Consider the following 20,984-nt stretch of genomic DNA (forward strand, 5'->3'; position numbering starts at 1 on the left):
AATAGCGTCAAAATATTATCCAAGTGGTAAAGGGTTATGCTATGCTAAAACAGAAACGGCATTTTGGTGACTACTCTAATTTTTGTATTTAAAGTAATACAACACGACTATGACAGTTTTGCACGCGAAGACCAGAATTATGAAAATTAACAAAGCAATATCATTTTTTCCATTACCAAGCGATTGGTCTCTTATGAATATTGGTTGTGCATATAACCGTCACTATGTTTTTGATGTGTACACAAGTTCTAATTATTATTTTTTCGTCGAAGAGGGAAATCGGAGGAAACTTCACGTTTATCCTCCGTCCGTCATGTCCATCTAATAATAATGAAACCGGTTGACACATTATATACCATGATTATCTTATGAGATGTCAATTATCTGTTAACATTGACAAAAACATCTTAATTTTGAAACATTACAAGTGTATGAATACAGGATTAGATAAAGGCAATACACTTTTTTAAACTATATTGGCTTTTAACTACGTGCAATATTGCCAAAGTATTGTTTATTATGTTTGTTTCGATACATTGCATTATTTTCAGAAATTCTATTGAATTAATATTCACCTACCGTTCGACATCTGCAGCAATTAAAGGGCACACATAACATTCTCATAAATTTTTATTTTATTAGTAAAAGGTTTCATTACCATTGTGTATGTTTCGATTGAATTATTTGTTCAGACGGAAGAATGCGTGAACAGAATAAGGGAATAAAACCAGGCAAAAGGCAAACATATAGCCTATTTTGTATACCCACTGCATAATCATATTGTATATAGTTTTTTGTGATTATACTATTTAGATTTGTACTTTTTTAGGTACAGTGACCTGAAATTTTACCTCTTTTGAAAAATGAAATGCTTTTCATGGTCTTTATAAGCATGTCAAATTAGGTCCGTGATTCCTTACTTTTTTTCTGAGATAATTTTTTAGGAAATGTACATATATGTACTTAATGCACGCTAAAAAGTTGTGGTGCATAATCATCTTAATTCTCTCCATAAGAATACCAGATTTCATGCAGTCAACTCTAGTACTTTTTAAGAAATCGAAGGACAAAAAAAAATCTTCGGACGAATATATTGATGACGGACGGCCGAACGGAGGATAAATCTATAATGACCTCCTTTGAAACCGGGCGTGAACTAATTATGTATATTCCAATAAATCAGATAACACAATTTACAATAAACTGACATAGATTTTGTATTATTTAATGACTTTTATTATCCTTATTTACAACGAACCTTGTTCATTTGAACCTTTCCGATCAACACATGCACCTCTGTTTGGAGATATTTTCGTAAATCTTCTTTAACTAGTCTATTGTTTGTCAGTATATTCAGTAGCTCTTGTTTCAGTACTTCAGTATGTTGCGAAAGCTTAAAAAAAGACAAAATAAGTGTACTTAAGTATACTTACAGTATACTGATACGACAAATACACTAAAAAAACTTGTGAACACGGTATATTTAAGAGAGAAATTCCATTTGCTTAATGGGAAGAATTGGGGTTCAGATGTATACATACGACAAGAATATCTTTCTTTATATGAATTGGTTTAAAAAATAAAACACAATTACATGCAATAGCATTATTAAATGTGTACTTTTAAAGAATGTATGCAGCAATGCCCTTGCCACATAACTAAGAAATAAACTAATCACTGCGTTAAAAAAATTGTGTCTTGCACACAATTATGCCTCGTACATCTACAATTCAAATTTATGACATATTTAAGTTTAATTCCAATTGCTTAAGAGATGTAGAAGAAGTTTGCTCCGTGAGCTTAGACTAATTTATTCGGACAGATAGACCGACTAATTGTCCGGCAAACCAACCGACCAACCGACAGCGTGTCTCCAACATACCACCTGTTTAACTCCGTTTGCTGCGTATATAGCGAATAACAGGTTACTGTCCCATCGTTTTGTAATATATCAGACGAGTCTTAGAATAATATAACGGCGAGGCTTGCCTAGCCGTTATTTTATTCGTGCCGAGCCTGATATATTAAAAACGATGGGACAGTAACCTGTTTTTCTGTTTATCATACCAAATTTTCCTAAAATTCTGCAAAACAATCCATTTTTTATATTTAAAATGTACGCTGATTTTGCTGATCCGGCTTTTACACGTTGACATACATGTAGCAACGGCTTTCGAAAAGACGACACGAATAATCGCTTATTTTTAACATCGTCTAGAGAAAAAATATAGTTGTTTGCACTACGAATGGGAAGATTTCATTCGTTTTAATTATAAACGTCTTGAATTGGAGATCAGGAATGGACTGAAGCGCCAAAGTTAATCGAAGAACACACTTCATCGAATAGTTTGGAGATGTGTATTGAAATTGACATTTTGATGATAGTGTCAATATTGACATAAGCGTGTTAAATCGTGTGATTAAATAGTTGTGGATTAGCATACAGTTATCATTAGTCATGACTTTCTGTGCAACACTTGCGAGTGCAATGACTTTATCGATATTTAAGATTTATTGTCCCATTGATGACGTAATTTAACTTCTGTAGTGCGGGCTGTGGTGATTTTTAAAAAACGTTTTTGTGATTTATGACTTTAAACTAGAATAAAATATGTACGTCCTTGGTATTAACTTGTTTGTTTTGTTTGTTTTGTTGAACCTGATTCATGTTGATATAAATTGTTGACTTTATTGCAAATCTCCAAACATTGACTGATATAAGAACTTCCTGTTGACCATGATATAAAAATATATCAGGCAACGTTATATCAGGCAGATATCAATGCGGTGGTATGATCAAATAAAAATAAAAAGACCATACATATTCAATGTATTTACCCTGTTTACAACTCTATGTCTCATATAAACAACAGCAGCAACCCCGTTATTTTGCGCAAGTCATAAACTTACTTTATTTAAGATGATACACACAATTTCACATCACAGTCACCACTGATATTGCCTTGTATTGAGCTTAGACTACCCTTTCCATAGATTGGTATTCAAATCATATTGAATATTCAAAACAATACAAGTACAAGAAAATGCGTTTTCGTCATGCATAATTATAATATGTATGTATTTGTTTAATTACGTGTATTTTGTTTCCTGGATGTAAGGCCGAGTCGTTATTCCTAAACCACCATCCTACTGGTTTGGTCTCCTCGATGTTGCTTACAAGACGTGGTTTGAATCGCAGCAGTCGCTTTGAGTTCCACGCTAACAACATTTCCGTAAGGTCATTAATCTCTTCGACGTCCCCTTCCTTTGGTCCAGTATTGGTTTCAATACACATTGTAGCAGCGATGATATCGCAATCTTTGTCGCTTGGTCTAATGCTCGAAACGCGTTCTGCAACTACCATAATATAATTATACGACCGTAAAGATCACTACGCCTTTGATTCGTCGTATAAATAGATGGCTTTTCAAAACAAAAATACAAACCAATATCGATTCAGAGCAATATTCGTATATTTCAGAAACTGAATATAATTGCGAGAAATAGTTAATACTTTTTACATAAAAACATTAGGAAATAATGTCATTTATAAAAAGAGTGTTTAAAGATAATAAATTATTAATTTATTATAAGAGTGTTTAAAGATAATAAATTATTAACTTATTAAATAGTCTCACCCATAAATTTGGAAGTTAACACATGTTTCAATTGTTTCAATTGAGTGAAGTCGTCTTTGAATTCCTCTGGAAACACGCAAGCAGTGACTGTAAGTTCCAAACTACCTAACCACGCCAGCGTGAATTCAAATTTCACGGGGTGTTTGTAGTTGAAACATAAAATTATATCTTTTTCGTTAATGTTGTGTAATTGCTGATGCAGCAAAATGCCTGTCAAGCTTTTGCTCTTGATATGTGTGTTTATATAACTGCGTAAGTCATCAAGGGTAATAAAATCGCCGTTTAGCAGCTCACCACATTTACAGTCAAGATCCTTGCATGTTCCTCCGTTAGCACGTGAGGTGAATGCCTGCATAACATATTTCAGAAATTGACTTCCGCTGATGGATGCGTGTGCTTCCTCGCTTTGTCCAGTAGCATTTAACTGCATAAGCTTTAGAGACAAAGTTGGATCCAGATGCACGTACTCTGGATAACAACAATCAAGAAAGACTATGACTTTGTTCATTGTTTCATTTTGTGCTTTACCTTTTTCAATTGATTTTCCTAGGTAATCAATTGTGAAAAATTCATCTTTACCAATACGACATCCTTGCGTCTTGCTTTTATGACCAGAGTAAACAAACAACAAAGTCTTTATTTTCTTTTTGGCAAGATTTTCAAATGCTTCATCTAACTGTTTAATAGCTGTGTTATTTTCTGCATTGCCTGTTTCTGCAACAACTATCACATTTTCTGGGCTGAAAGAAATACTATTGCAATTTAAAAATTACGGTTTATCTACGACTTCTTTTGTTGGGTAACTAAAATGCTGACATTGCTCAATCACATTTGTGATTTTATACTCTTGCCTATACATGCAATCATGCAACCAAATGGAAGAAAAATTAACAATGACATCCGAATAACATTTAGTTTTTACCTGCTTTATCTAGAAAGATCTTGTAAAAGTATTGTATTCGACTCAACTGGCCAAACTAAGTTAAATTTAAAACATACTATATTGTCAAAATACTATAGAAACTAACAATGTTTCGAGATTCATTACTGATTAAATGAAACTCCGCGAGGAAAAAGTAGAAGAATGTGCAGCTTCGTAAATTAATATTGTATGGAACCCTACAAATGATGTCTATTTATTATCACTTGTTTCTTCTTAACGTGATGTTAATACACTAACTTTTGTACATTATGCTTAAACACTTCATTGTTATTTATGTTTATGAACATTTTTGTTTTTGTATTGTACAGATGCACTTTGACTGTAATCAGTTAATTTGTATGTAAATAGTCAAAGGCGTTTTGCCGATGTTTCAATAAAAAAAACACTATTAATGTGAATACCTTAGACACATTGTAGGTAGGACTTTTGACGTTACAACTTCTTTGAATTTTCTGATATCTTCTTTGTATACACTTTCTGTGGGATTTTCATAGCCAGCGACCAAAATTGCACCGAAATCAGAGTCTAAATGCAAAGTATTTGTTTTCATTTACATAGATAAATATAAATAAAGACATATTAACACTGTCAAGATTAAGAATCAGGATATGAAAGATAAGGTAAAATCGTGACTAAGTTAATTGTTAATACGTATCACACAGCGATTCAATAGATATAGTATTCTTCATATGCGACGTTTCAAACAAATCAGCAACAATATTAACTTCTAAAAACATCGAAATGAAAATACAACAAATCATACTAATGAATGGTTTGATAGTCCATCCACATGTGTGGCATATGATTGGATTGATGTACGAGTTTCTCATACATGGGCAACATATTTTGATTTTTTCTGAGCAATCTCGTTGGGGTAAGCAGTCAACATCATGACAATCGACTCTTTCTGAAATATTAAATTATTTAAAGTTAACTATAGTAATGTTTGATCACTGTTTGTGTCTATAGTAAAGTGTACTACATGTACAGCATTTATGCTTCACACTTTTGTTATAAATATTTATTTAAGGTACATTAAATAGTGGTTTTGTTTTTACATTCGGCATATTATCGATCTAATTCATGATTGACTATATATGCTATCGTGTGTGTATAGAAGATCAGTAATCTACGGAAATCAACAAATATTTTTTTAAGAATGTTAGCATTATAAAGGGTTTTACTGGAAAATATTGTGAAATTATGAACGTCATGACCACCCCCCCCCCCCCCAAAAAAAAAAATGTCATTAAAACAAACGTTGAGTCTGGCATCGTTGACGATATCTTGTATACACTTGATTTATACCAGACCAGAAAAGCGTGTTTACACTGAACCAGCCAATATATTTGATATTGTTCACACTCATTGGTAACTGTTTGAAGCAGTGATTAACAAGGTGTAGACATTGATGTATCAATAAAAGAGGACAATAGGCCCCAAGGCGCTCACCTGAGACCCTAAAGAATTTAACTATTCTGATTCTGACAAGGTGAAGTCAAAATAATGAACGTACTTCATGACACATACCCATTTTTATTTGTGAACTCGGCTACGACATGATTAGAACAAATGTTGACCGAGCTTCATGAAAGTTTGACTAAGAAAATGACTTCTAGAGCATACGCATATTTTTTATTTGACCAAGTTACCTATTTTTTGAGCCCACATGTCCCGAGATTTCATTGGGAAAATGTTCAAATCACCTTTCATGAAGATTTGCCAATACATGGGAGCGTAAACAAGGTTTCGCTATAGCCATATAAAAAAATTGCACCACCCCCTGGGGTGCAATTTTTTTTAAGGAACCGGAACCTTTTTCAAAATTCAGCCAAGATATTATTAGAAAAAATGAATAGAAAACATTCACGAAGATTTGACTAAAAACGTACCGTGAAAAGTGTTATCAAGGTTTTATTATAGCCATATTATGAAAACTGCACCGCCCATTTGCGGCCATGTTTTTCAATGGACAGGAACCATTTTCGAACTCTACTCAGATATGCATAGAACTAATTTGCTGACCAATTTACATGCAGATTAGACTTAAAATTTAACTTTTAGAGTGTTAACAAGGTTTTATAACAGCCATATAAGGGGAAACTGAACCGCTCCCAGCGGCCATGTTTTTAGGAACCAAAACTTCTTTCGAACTCAGCCAAGATATCATTAGAACTAATGTTTTGATCAAACAAAATTTATGAAGATTGGACCACCTAGGTTTCACTAAAGCCATATAAGCAAAACTGCCTCGCCATGTTTTTCAACGGACCGGTCCCATTTTTGAACTCAGCTGAGGTATTTTAAGAACAACTGTTTGGACCAAGTTTCATGTAGTTTTTTTTAAATTTGACTCAGTGACCTTTTTTTTTTTTAGATATATAGCATATATCATATGGCAGATATCATTGTGACAAAGGTTCTGACCATATTTAACTAAGGATAATAAATGCAGCCTCTAGAGTTTGACGACGCACGACAAACGAAGGAGTAAAGGCAAAATGAGCACGTTTTGCTAAGGTGAGCTAACAAAACACAGAAAATCATACATAAGTATGATATTATTTGAAAAAAACTTACCATCTAATTGATCATTCACTAAACATATTTCACATTTCTTATCGCAGACAGGATTCCACAGCGCCGAACTTTTCCTCGCTTTGGACTGGGTTAAAAAAATGTTCATAAGTGTATACAAAGCTTTCCAATGAATTGAAGCCAATGAAAGTGGCCGTAAACATTTAATATAGCAGCAATGCTTTTGAATACCGGCTAATCGGATTGCGAGTGAGACTACTTAATGGTACATTCCAGTAATTGAAAACTGCCCCACAAGAATCAGAGGTAGGGGGAAAAGGATCGTAGAAATGATTTCATGCAAAATCCCTATTCAAAGTATGTCCCCGGGCCGGGAATCAAACAATTTATTAAAATTGGACGTATATCGTTCTTCTAAGTGAGCAAGAAGGCCGGATTCAGAATATTATCACAAAATATAAACCTATTTCTATTTAGACATGCGAGTTGCGCTATAAACGTCATAATACATATAAATGTATTATCAGTCAATATTTGGTGTCAGTGTGGTTTAAGAACTTGTTTTAAAACTGATGGTATTAATCCGAATCGTTTATTCTTTTACAAAAACTTCAACAATTGCATTCTTTCATCACGAAAGAAAAGCAAACAAGGGATATTACGTAAGTTGGGTTAATAAGTGAGTATGTATGAACCTTGAATTTCGTAACGAGTCCCTCAGGTGAGTCCGAGTGGTCAACAGGCATATGTTTAATACACTTTAGAGCGATGCCCACTATGTCTTTGATATCGGAGGTGTTCCAGACGTCTTCCTTTAGATGAAAAAAGTTTATTTGCATGCATCAATAAACGAATAAGAAATAATGTCAGGGGGGGGGGCTAGAGAACAAGCCAAACACTATATTATTTTACATTAAACCACCATTAAACAAAACTTGTCATTTTATTTAGTTGCCAAAACTAAATCCTTTATTTAAACTTATTCATTCACGTTATTTTCTTTCCAAACAAAGTCTGGCAAATTCTGACTCTTTCTTATAATTGAACTATTCAAAACCGTTACCGTAATGCGATTAAAATACATCACGTTTTTAATTTTTTAAAAGGAACATGTTGCATAAGTTATGTTACAACAAAATAAAGCTAAACATGTGTCAGGAGCACCATAAAACGCATGTCTGTAATATTTGACATAATTCAAATAATATCAAGAAATAAACAAAATAACTATGGTATAACTCGTCATAACACACAAGCAAGGCATAAACCATTTCAATAAATTTGAATTATATGTAGAGCTGTAACGATTCACTCATAATTCGATTCGATTCGATTTCGATACCAAATGGTCCGATTCGATTATTTTCGATTCGATTTAAATTAAACTATTTGCTGCTTATTTGCTAACTATTTCATGTTTGGTTTGTCCAGGGCATGAATTAATATGTTTGGTATTTGTTATTAACTTATTATGTTGTACATTTAAAGAGTTTAATTTTTTGGATAAAATTAAAAACGCAACATTGTTTAATAAGTAACACATTTATTGAAAAAACTTCCTGTTGAGTTATTCTTAAATAACATAAAATGCACAATGTATCAAATGTGTTAAACAGACAAAAAAAACCTGAAAGTATATCATCAATTTCCAGTTGACTTCTTAACAGAATGCACACAATTTATTAAATAAACCATATGCATTTAGGAAAAAAATGAGATCAAAACATCACATGGGTATAATTTAGTAACAGTAACTTTCTGTTATCAAAATGTAGATGATACAAATCACATCTGAAATATCAACCGAGTGTTTTCCCTTAATATGTTGCATCAAATTTGTAGTGCTTTCAGATTTAGGGTAACTTACGTCAACAAAACACGTTTTGCAAGTTCCCTTTGCATCAGAGCCTTCGCGAAATCCGAAATGTTCCCATACTTTTGATTTTAATTTTGACGGTGCGTCTTTCAGCGTGGTTGAAGGAGCCATTTTACCGGCGGATGTATAACTCAGCATGTTATTTATTAATTCATTGGATGCCATATTGGATATTGACCAATCACAAGACGTATTACAAATGGCAAGAAAATTAAGACGACGGATTTGGAAAGTAAGGTTTAAAATGCGGATCAATCGGGATTGCAGTGAATCGAATCGAAATTGGCCGTATTGGTTTTGAAATCGAATTGGCGGCGTTCAACCGGTTTTTTGATGCATCGAACCGAATTGTTACAGCTCTAATTATATGCACACACTTTAAATTGTCATACCAAATAAACTATGACCTACTTTTCTGCTGGCTTTACGATCAAATACAGTCAATAGAATAATAAGTGACTTCGTACGGGTTTTTACACTGTATCTAAGTGAACATCGAAATGCAAGCTGTTTGGCAAATGGTGTATTGGTTTTTATTCAAATAATGCAGGAGATTAAATTCTTCATAATTGTATTTGATAAAACAGTATCTATTAATACGTATATTTATATTCAATCTTCAAAGAAAAACTGCTTTTACCTGAATGTTTTCCAATAAAAGGTCCTCAGTTATGTATTCTTTAGCAAGTTGTCTGTTTTGAGCAGTATAATCTTCATTGACTATCAACTCGAGTAACACTAACCAAAATAAATATAGATTTGTTTCATAACATACATTTGTTTGTAATAATCAGCTTTAAGTGAATAAGCATTTACATATCTTTAAAAACTGGACTATGTTTAAACAAAATGACCGATCTGTGCAACTTGCGCTACATTCAAGCAAATGTATTTTGCAAACGTTTACCGAGGGCATATAACCTGACGGATTAACTGTTAACTAGAGTAATTACACTTGCCTTCTCCAAATTGGCAATAATCGTCTTGCGTCGTTCGGGTCGTTTCCGAGGTTGTGGTCTTGAATGAAGTTTCATTTTCTTTCAATTCCCGTGCCATACCAAAATCAATCAACCTTGCATTGAAGTGTTGGTCAAGAACTATGTTCTTTGATTTAATATCCTGGTGCAATATTCGTCTCCTGGTGAACGAAAATAAAAATTTATTATTTATTCTAGGGCGACAGTTTTTGAGCGAGATATACAATTGATTTGTAATACGTCATTGTTAATGTTAAGAATATATATTAATGTGATAATTGTTGAATACCCTGTCTTTGTCTAAATATATAATTCTATATAATATACAACATCGGATACGACATATTTAAGTAAAATTACATCACCGTACCTGTATGTGTTCCCAGAATGCATGTAGTCGATAGCTGACGCAATGTGATACATTACTTTAACTCTTGTATCGCAATTCATTTTCAACTTAGTAAGGTCTTTGTCTGACATACATTTAAAGTCATCTTTGATGGCCTCATGCAGGTCACCGTTCTCCAGATATGGCGTTAACAGATAGTACTTACTGTAGACAACAAATTAGAATTTAAAATTCACTGACAAAAGAGTAAAAGATATAATTATCATATTCTCATATAACGCACAAGTTTAACAACAGCACAAACAGCAACACACGTGCGTGAAAGTGCTCAATATTGATTATACTTATTATTGCGTTGACATAACAGTGGTATAACGATGTAAAACCATTCACTGTCTTCCTTCGATCTTAAAACATCAATGCAACGCCACAAAACCAGATTATCGAAGTTTTAGTTACTAATTTAATTAAAATAAGTGTGCCGTCCCCAGCTAGACACGATTAAAGCTTCCTGCACACACAATTGTACCGCAATACATCCATCCAAGCAAAAGTATTTGAACGAGGCTAGGTTTATCTAACTTGAGTAAATAGTGTTTAAGCCCAAAATACAAGCCTCAGATAGGTTTGAATCCAAGCTTGCTTTATAAATTGTTTTCATCAAAGTTGGTCCAAAAAAGAGAAAGTTATTTACTGGAATCCATTTGTTCGATTCCCCCCGCCTGCCTTAACCCAATTTACTAATCTTCATTGAAAACCTGATGAATAATATAGTGTTATTCAAAAGCTATTTCACTGTTCGAGGTCACTCAAAAATAGTATTAATACCCGCTTTACAATGTTGAGTCATTTTTGTTACTCCTTTCATACATAAAGACTATTGCGAATTATTATTTTAAGTTATTTTTAAATGTGGGTCTTCTTGTTGTAGCGTATAGTTTTGACTCCATGTTTATTGTATTGATTTTAAAGAATCGTATGTTAGCTTTAACAATCCATTCGTTTTTAAAATCAACAAACGAAAGTGAACCGTGAGGTGAGTGTGATTCGGCCTCAAGGTGCCCTTGCGTACTGCACAAATTTTCATCATATATGACGAATTCAAAATAATGCGTCTGGTTTGCGGTCTGTGACGAAAGCAATTGGTGTTTACAGCGGCTTTAAAATGCACACCATATACTATAAAGCGATTAGGAGCTTCCAATTGGGATCGGTACCCTAAAAAGTTGCGGTTTGATTGATGGATATGGTCTACAATATTCAAAATACTTTGACTCCAATACGTTAATTCTGTAATCTAGCCATACTGGTACAAGCTCACATTGTTCAATTTTTGAATTGAAAACTAAAGAAACTTTTAATCATAACAAATTCGTTATGACCTTTATACTCGGTAAAAAAATGAACCGAACTTAAAACTTGCACATCACTTAATTATCTATGGCATGTTAAGTTGAAAGCGCATACATAAGGAACATACATTTTATCTATTAGAACAAATATACAGACGCTTTTAAGAAAAAATAGAGCATTTATATGAAACATTCTTACATCTAAATTAACATGTACGTTTTTATATTTTAAGTATGATTTGCGAATAAAACTGACATACATGGGAATTTTAACTTTGCTAAGATTTCATTAAAGGTGAAAATGATCACGATTGAATGCAATAAATAGAACAGTTTCAACAGATCATATAAATATCTTTATCATTTGTATTATTTAGATTTATGGATCTGTTATCCATTGCAAAGAAAAGTATTTGATATCGTGGAAGCCTTTTACAATGTTAACACTACCCTCGAAGTGAAATATTTAACCTACAAGTGTAGTGGTTTTCGAAGGTTCCACGCCATAGTAAGAATCTTCTATAAATCATTTTGTACAAAGTTTGAATTTTATGTTTTATCATTTATTCAACAATTAACACCTTAATTTTATGTTAATGATCCATAAAAATTAGCAATTTGCATACAAACAACATATAATTTTGAGTATTATTCTTTATGTTATTTGTTAAGTATTCAAACGTTTTGAACCATAATGAACTTTGCTCATCAAGCAAAAGAGGATTTGCAATTTTCTTATTCTTGAGACTAGGACAGATAAAGAAAAAAATTAATAAATGCAAAACTTTAACAATTCCATTTATTGTATTGACATTTAGATTTATTTTATACCTAATGATAAAATATGACATTTCTGCAGTGAAGTAAAAGCATTGAAAATAAACAAATTGTTATTTTCACCGGTGAAAATAAAACATTTTCGGAACTACTTTTTCTATTTTAAGATTATCATATCAAGATTATCATATTTGTTTATGATCACGAGTGAATTAACCGAATCCAACGAATTATTTTATGCTTTTATCACCGTTTATTTACATTGTAAAAGAGTTTAACTGGAAAATCTCGCTAGAATAATGACGTCATTTTGTGTATTGAAACGTATTGAGGCACGCCACGGGAGAAAGAGTAACTTTTCAGCGAAAGGGAAACAGCTGTTAATTACTTTCTTACAAAAAAGGGGCATAAAAGAAACAGAACATTTGTTCATGTCAGTGTAAGATCGTTTGTTATTTCACGAGTGATCATAGAAAATATATTTTCACGAGTGGCGCATTTTAGTTATGATACTGATTTTAATTTTACATCTTTGTAAAAAAAACACGTATTAATTTGCTTGCAGACTCTTGCGTGTTACTTTAAAGGGGCCTTTTCACGTTTGAGTAAATTGACAAAATTAAAAAAAGTTGTTTCAGATTCGCAAAATTTCGTTTTAGTTATGATATTTGTGAGGAAACAGTAATACTGAACATTTACCATGCTCTAAAATAGCCATTATATGCATCTTTTGACGATTTAAAAACCCGAAAATTATAAAGCGTTGCAACGCGATACGATTTAATAATTTGGAGAGTTCTGTTGTTGTCCTTATATTTTGTGAAACTACGAGGATTGGTTTTATGAAGAATAAAATACACCTGTCATTCTATCCGAAAGGATGGCCGAGTGGTCTAAGTGGGAGACCTTTTTACTCCAGGACTCCAGGTGTCAGTGGTTCGAGCCCTGCTGAGGGTTACCTTTTTTTCTTTTTTCTTTTTTTTCTTGATTTTTAACTGGAGCTTTTTATATCCAATGTTAACATTGATCAATATAAAGCATTTATTGACAATTTTCAAAACATGCCAAAATCTGTGAAAAGGCCCCTTTAAGCGCAACAAACATGAATCAATATTTACCTGCCATCGTTGTGAAAGGCCAAGAGGGGAACGATAGCGAAGTGCATAAGTCGTGACGCTATAATTTCCTATGAAATATAAACTCATCATTTAAATAGACAGTCTTATCGATGAACTCATTAAATGAATGACAATATAACAAGTTCATTTTTAATCATTTTGCACCAGTCCGTCTAACCCGTTATCAATTGGTAAATGAGTGGTTTACACTGGCAATATAACCTTTGCAAAATTATAATTTAAAGTCGGTTATGTACGTTATGCCGATTACAAAGATTTGTGACCGTTTAGCTAGATGTTAATTAAAAAACAAGGTTTCATGAAAATCTTTCCAATACTAACTACAATGTCCATTAACATTTTTCACTATCCATGATCCAGTACTTCAAGCAATTATATGCTCGTAAATGCATTTTTATTATATATGTATTAATAACAATATTTTTATATTAATTCTCGATGGTGTCTAATTTATTCGAACGAAAGGTTAAAACAAAGTTTACACATACATTTCTAGCTGCTCCTATCGTTATTGTCTTTTGCGCTTCCGCTACATTGATTTCTTTCAACACAGCTCTTCGATCCAACCATGGAACCTTTTTATGGGCTAACGGAAAAGATCAGCGTTTTATCGATAAACAAAATTAAACGATTTTATATGAAATACAATTTAATTTTCTGAGGTCGTAAATAAATTAAATTGTGTGTGAAGTCATAAAAAAAATATATAACACGTTTCAGATCGTTTATTACCTTTTCATTGAATTAATAAGTTTCTGCGTTGAAATAGTCCGTGTTATTGAGCTTCACATTGCAAATCAATTATATTAATTGAATTAAACTAATTAAATTAAAATAATGCAATTAAACAAGCATTTAATTTATTGCATTATAACGTAGCTTCTGCTGAGATTTTTTTGTAACACACACTCGTATATTTGAAAGTATTCACCAATTGAACGGGCAATATGCTTTAATACTATTTCTGCGGTATAATCTAGACAACTGTATGCTTCTGATGTGATTTGAAATAAAACAAAAACTGTTCAAGTTATGTTAAAGTAAAAATAACATCTCATAGAAACAATAATGCAGTTTGCAATTTTATTTGAAACCAAGAGTCAACAATCGAGAGTTTTTTCGTATCGAACAAGACATTTCCGTGTTTATCGAACTATAAACATTATATTATCACAATTCAAATCTGCCTTTGAACTAATGCGGGTACACTTATAAGATAATTCAACACTTTATTTAAATCGTTTTTACAAAGCTTAATATTTTACTAGTGATTATGAAACATCATGTTTTTATTATATTTCAATACATGTAGCGTTAAGAAAACATCCAAATGTAAAAACAAACATATACGATATTTCATTCTTGCTGGATGTATGCGGTTGCAAAAAAATGGTCTTACTTACAAATATAAATCGTTCCATAACTCCCGGCTATGTTATCATCTAGTTTTTTACTGACATTTTCTTGTTTAAACTCGTCAATCATCTTCATTGTTAATCGAACAAGTCTTCCATCGTGCGGGAACGAATTTTCCTCGGGTTCACATCTACAAAAATTGCACTGTATAACTGTACACTGTTTTATACGAGTGGTTAACATCCATACTGTATATTTCATATACATAAGCTAACTGATACGTTGAATAACATAATAATAATAATAATAATAATAATAAAAATAATAATAATAATAATAATAATAATAATAATAATAATACAATCTAATCTTCGTAAATGGGCATCATCATAGATCCCTAATTTTTTACTCATGTATAACACACAAAAACAACTAAAACATAATAATTTTATCATTAGTTTGTAGTTTAAATGATTTCCGTCCTCAATTAAAACGCAACAGATGCTAGTCGATTTGATTTAAAAGGTATCATCCGTAAGATAGGTGCATGCAAATGTAATCATAAAACCATCGACTGTGGAAGGTATGGGTCAAAATAAGATTTTTTAAAAGTGCATTTCGTTTTACTAAATAAGTTTTATTTAAATGACAAAATATTTTTCTTTGTTTGAAACAGCATTTAGGTGAATAATCATATTCAATGAAGCTAAATAATTGATAACCTGGCAGTTTGCGGCTCACGCTGTCGTCCATCTTTTAACAAACGTAATCTTTTATTTTCCGTTATCAGCTCTTTCTCCTTTTCCTCTAGCTTTTTGACCAAGTCTTCATGTTTAGTATCACTGAGACATTTCTTGAAATCAAAGTACGCCTTTTTGTCTTGTTGGCTTATTTTACTGACAAGCGTTCGAATCTTCATTTTAGGTGTCATGAAATTCTAAAATAAACAAGAAAGGTAATTTACAATAATAAGAAAGCTCACTGTGGGAATTATAATTACCGTTTAAACAGTAGATTGATCACATACATACCTCCATATTTGTGGGGTTTGTGTTTCTTCGGTAAAATAAGATCTGATCATTTACAAAATGGCCAATTTAAACACTTTTGTTGAATTCACTATACATTTGATTTCAAATTTAAATAATGGGCTTAACTAAGTTTCAATTGTGTTTTAATAATTAAAGCAAACAAAATGGTTGGTCATATTAAGAACACAACTGTCAAGTTGTAATTGGAATTATCCATTAATTAAATGCAATCTATTGACACGTGATATTTATAACTAAACAATATATTGAAATGTCTGTATTATGTTTGTTATTGACAAAGTGTTCATTTATTATTTTAAAGATATCAATTTAGGAGTTTTAAGCTATTGACGAATCAAAACGAAAATGTATTGAATTCATTGTGATGTTCAATATGAACTTGAACGCCATTCACAATTTAACAGAATGGTGTCTCTGATGCAGCTTGATAAAATAAAAGCTATTCAGTGTACAGAAGCAAAAATACCATTAAGTCATCATATTCATTTTGTGAGAGCATTCCACAGTTCTTCATTCTATAAAAAACCACATCGGGATCCATCTTAGCAACGATATCCGAGTGGGCCCTGTTTAGGGCACGACGACACATGTCGTCATCTAAAAATAATTAGTAATTCATTGAATAAACCTGTATATAAACCTAATTCATACCAAACATAGAATTGTACAAATGAATTACGTTAATTCCCGAATTGTCATTTTATAAACAGCCAGTTCGTTTTAAGAATCTTCAGTACTTTCTAACAAATTGCACGATGGATGGACATATTTACACAAATAATTAACTATCAAAATATTGTATTTATCCACTATGACATTTAAGTTATTTATCACATACCATACCTTGTTTCCCATGTAATATAACCATTACATATATTTTTATCTTGCATATGTGTAATATACTTTGAAGCGTTTTCATTGAGTTAGTTTTCGTTTATTGACCAATCGCATTTTGCTATTTTGCTGAAATGACGTTGCAACGTCAAATGACGTCAAAAAATGTAAACAACATTCGGGATTTATCATTATGTTTGCGTATATATTTATTTAATTTGCTCATTTAAAAGCATGTGATAAAAAAGATCTGACACTCGTTGTCATATCATACCATATTTTATTAAACTCGTCCAGGAAATTCGTTAGTAAACTCGCCAAAGGCTCGCTTACTTACAAAATTCCTGAACTCGTTTAATAAAATATGCTATGATATGACAACTCGTGCCAGATCCTATATGTTTACAATGTTACAAATATTGGGATACTCACTCAATATGTCAGCATGGTTTTCTAAGTTTCCCGCCATAGCAATTTGCGTTGTTTACACTGTCTTCAGATCATTTTTTTTTCTGAAACATTAAAAAATTATAATACGGTGAAGCGATAAGATGTATTTTTGAGGTGTTGTTATTGAAAATATTATATATACATTTTAGGTTTAATAACGCATATTCTGTACATTCCATTGTTTTTAAGGCGCTGCATTTGATCTTTAATAGGTGGCATTGAGGTTTGAAAATATGCTTATTCAAGCGTGATATTGGAGAACGATAACATGTTATCTTCATCAAGGCGCAAGAAGAAATATGATATTTACCGGAATTCGACAATGCCTATATTAAGCTTAAGTGTCGGCCATTTTCTAAAACAAAACTATATAATTTGTGTTTTGAAAGTATTTTGTAATATCTGTCAATACTTTTAATACTATAAGCTCTTTCCATGACTTTTTCATAAAAAGTGATGGCATTATTTGGCATTATGATTGCATTTGTAAACTTTGTTCATGAACACATTGACATGGTTTCTTTTGTTGACTATTTAAAAAATCCAATTAAACATCCAGTGTTTATGTTAGATCAATTCGTATATGCTAGTGTCTTTTTTACTTATATTTTGTCTAAATGTATATATAAACTATGTAACAGCATATTACTAGTTTAAAGTGTGGAAAAGATTATTCCAAGATTTATGTCTTATAACAACTTCCCATAATGTGGTTAATTGTAGATTATATTTATCTGTATAGGTACCTATATTTTGAAGTTATACCAATACAATATCCATTATTTCTACCACAAGTTAACAATAGTAGGCCAAATGCTCATAAATACCAATGGGCATTGATATGCCTACAACACTGTCTTTAGTGTGGTAATTAAATTTTTCTGTACTTTTTCTGTGTTTGTTTCTCCTTTTTTTACAAAAAGTACATTACCGGTAATGAAATCGAAAAAATACTCAAAACACTTTTTATATGCAACTAAGCGTACTTGTTTTCTGGAAATGTGTATTTTTCAAAAGGTGAAATACACTTTAAAGTATATCAGGTATTGTAATACAATACTTTTGGTTATACATAACATGACATTGTAATAACTTTTTTAACAAATAATACCCTTTTAAATAATGCCTTTTTTTATAATACCCTTTCAAATAATGTATTTCTTGAAAGGTGACACTTAAATGACGTGAACAACAACAATATGACAAATAATGTGTGCTCATGTGCTTTTTAGATTACACTTTATTATTAATATGAATCATACGTTCTGCTAAACAAAGTGTTTTAGCCACATATGCTTTGTGGTATGAAATTTACTGGTACAGTTCAATGAAAGATCAAGAGCAAATTAGCTTGTTGCTGCACCCTGCTGCTTTAAACTCCAACTTGATTTCATTCCGATCAACACACACATATTTATATTTATGTGCCTTCACTTGCACTAATTATGGCCAAAAATATATGGCCAAAGTCAATTTTGCAGATGTGCCATTAAAACTGAACTGTGCCTAGTTTAAACCCTTATTTAATTTAATATTCCTGATCTGATTTACTCTCTGGTAAATCTTAGTTTGATACAGTAATCAACTGATATTTACTTTGTGTTTATTAATTTTGTTATCATTTATCTCTGTTTACAAATGTTGATTGTTTCATGAATTCAGATACAAGACCAGTACATAAAATATAAAAAAAATGGGCAGTAGAAATAACATGATTATGTGAGTTGATTGCGTCATTTTGATATGATATGTAGATGTTTTGGAATATCTCAAAGATCATGTGACCCATAATTCAATGTTTGACGGAAGCGATCGGCAGCGAAACCCCGGCCCAGGTCGCGACGTAAAAAACTTTAACATGTCTATATCAGAAGCTTGAATTGTAGTAAATTATATTGATATAATTATTGTATAATCATATACTAGTAGTAAAATGCAGAAGTTGTTTCATAGACCATTGAAAGTCTATATTAATTAACCAAACCAATCGCAGGGCTTTTTTCTTGATTTGGGGAAAGGGCATGGCCTTCCATTTGGAGGAAAAATATCGACAAAACTGAAACATGAGAAGACCTTTTCAAAAGTAAGCTTAACATTTTGGGGAAATTGCATCATTTTAAAGAAATTATCTTTGGGGAATTTCTGAAGGTGCCTTTCTCTTGACGGAAGGGGTCTATATAAGGCTCTTGCTAAAGAAAGAAACAAAGCCCCGAAATTTAAAAAAATAATATATTTTTGTGTTGGAAGGTTTGAATGCAACACAGTTACTGTACTTTCATGACAGTTGTTGAGTAAGTTGGATGGGCATGGACTGGCCATGCATATACATCATGATTTATGCAGAGGAAAGTAGCAGAAAAGTTACACATGTTCTTGTTGTAAATAAGATACTAAGTTAATATCAAATATTTATTAATTATTATATTTATTGACTGTACAAAAGGCTGTCATGTTGGATATGGAGTCTGCCTTAGGTGATCAGAAGTCCCCGGACACTGAAGAGAGTTCTCAAGATATTCTCTTAAGACACCTAGTTTTGTTTCTACCCTGGAAATAGACTCAAGTTTTTCAATAGGCCTCAGACTTTCAGTGCAATCTAGCTTAAATAAATTGGTTTACAATTAAACAAGAGGGCCTGAAAGGCTTAAAGTCGCTCACCTGAGATAAAAAGAAATGACCTGTTCTTTGCAGCCCAAGATATCAATAGAACAAAAGTTCTAACCAAGTTTCATGAAGAATGAACAACAAATGGCCCCCTGGCGACCATGTTTTTCAACAGACTAGAACCATTTTTTGAACTCGTCCAAGATAGTATTGGGACAAATCTTCTGACAAAGTTTCATGTAGATCCAACAATAAATGTGGCCTCTACAGGATTAACAAGGCAAATATTCATGACGCACAACTGAAGACAGACAAATGACAAAAGGTGATCACAAAAGTTCACCATGAGCAAAAAATATTATGCTCATAAAGATTGTTATCATGTGTGAAGATCAGCAAGTGTCATTCAGATTGAATTAAAAATGTGACTAAAAGTATTCACAATGTTTCACTAAAAACAACTGTGGTAGGGCGGTCTTGTTCGCTTACGCAAGTGAACCTGTCACGGGACGGTTACGAGTTATGTAACTTTGTGAGCACTGATGTAATACCTAAATATTTATCGAGTCTAATTAAAGAACGCTTATTTCGACACCACTGACTGGTTGTAATTCAATTAACTAAAGGCGTCCAGTCAGTTACGCCCGAATACACTCAAAGAATTTATCTATAAGCTAAAACCAAAGCAGCTTTAACGAAAATAACTAACTTTTATTCTAAGAACTAGAAAAATGAAGAACAATGACAGAGAATTAAGGACAGGTACAAGCCAAGTCCAAATAATCTAAGCATCGTTAAACATGAACAAATACAGCAAATACCTTAATGAATGTACAAAGAAGCCTGTTTGAACTATTACTCTTATATAAAAAAAGGCGTACTTTCTCAAACCGTCATTGTTTCGAATATTATACCGGTTATATGTACCATGTTTATACCTTTTCTGTACATATTGTATCATATAACAGAAGGGAATAGTAACGTTATATACTGTGAACTCATTACAATCCAACATTGAGTAAGGAGATAATTCATATCCATGTCTATTCATATCTATGTTTTCAGTAAAATAAAGTCATATCTATGTTTTCAGTAAAAT

At 32.1% G+C, this 20,984-nt stretch overlaps 1 protein-coding gene across 3 annotated transcripts in view; it reads right to left on the reverse strand.

Moving 5' to 3' along the window:
* The window catches only part of LOC127850872 (uncharacterized), a 43,723-nt gene that overhangs the window by 4,172 nt on the left and 18,567 nt on the right, over positions 1-20,984 (reverse strand). The window contains exons 2-18 of one of the 3 annotated variants that reach the window (XM_052384272.1): positions 17,264-17,343; positions 16,464-16,594; positions 15,668-15,882; positions 14,993-15,135; positions 14,078-14,175; positions 13,569-13,636; positions 10,343-10,525; positions 9,955-10,133; positions 9,636-9,733; positions 7,815-7,931; positions 7,162-7,246; positions 5,345-5,488; positions 4,983-5,106; positions 3,639-4,378; positions 3,095-3,357; positions 1,259-1,393; positions 177-321 (exon numbers count right to left, since the gene is read on the reverse strand). In XM_052384272.1, coding sequence (XP_052240232.1) covers positions 298-321; positions 1,259-1,393; positions 3,095-3,357; positions 3,639-4,378; positions 4,983-5,106; positions 5,345-5,488; positions 7,162-7,246; positions 7,815-7,931; positions 9,636-9,733; positions 9,955-10,133; positions 10,343-10,525; positions 13,569-13,636; positions 14,078-14,175; positions 14,993-15,135; positions 15,668-15,882; positions 16,464-16,594; positions 17,264-17,300 — 2,784 coding nt within the window. In that variant the 5' untranslated portion in view covers positions 17,301-17,343 and the 3' untranslated portion in view covers positions 177-297. The remainder of the gene's footprint in view (positions 1-176; positions 322-1,258; positions 1,394-3,094; positions 3,358-3,638; positions 4,379-4,982; positions 5,107-5,344; positions 5,489-7,161; positions 7,247-7,814; positions 7,932-9,635; positions 9,734-9,954; positions 10,134-10,342; positions 10,526-13,568; positions 13,637-14,077; positions 14,176-14,992; positions 15,136-15,667; positions 15,883-16,463; positions 16,595-17,263; positions 17,344-20,984) is intronic. The other 2 variants (XM_052384264.1, XM_052384255.1) reach the window with 2 other exon arrangements.

Source organism: Dreissena polymorpha, chromosome 1 (genome assembly GCF_020536995.1).
Source record: "Dreissena polymorpha isolate Duluth1 chromosome 1, UMN_Dpol_1.0, whole genome shotgun sequence".
In the NCBI taxonomy this organism is placed as follows: Eukaryota; Metazoa; Mollusca; class Bivalvia; order Myida; family Dreissenidae; genus Dreissena; species Dreissena polymorpha.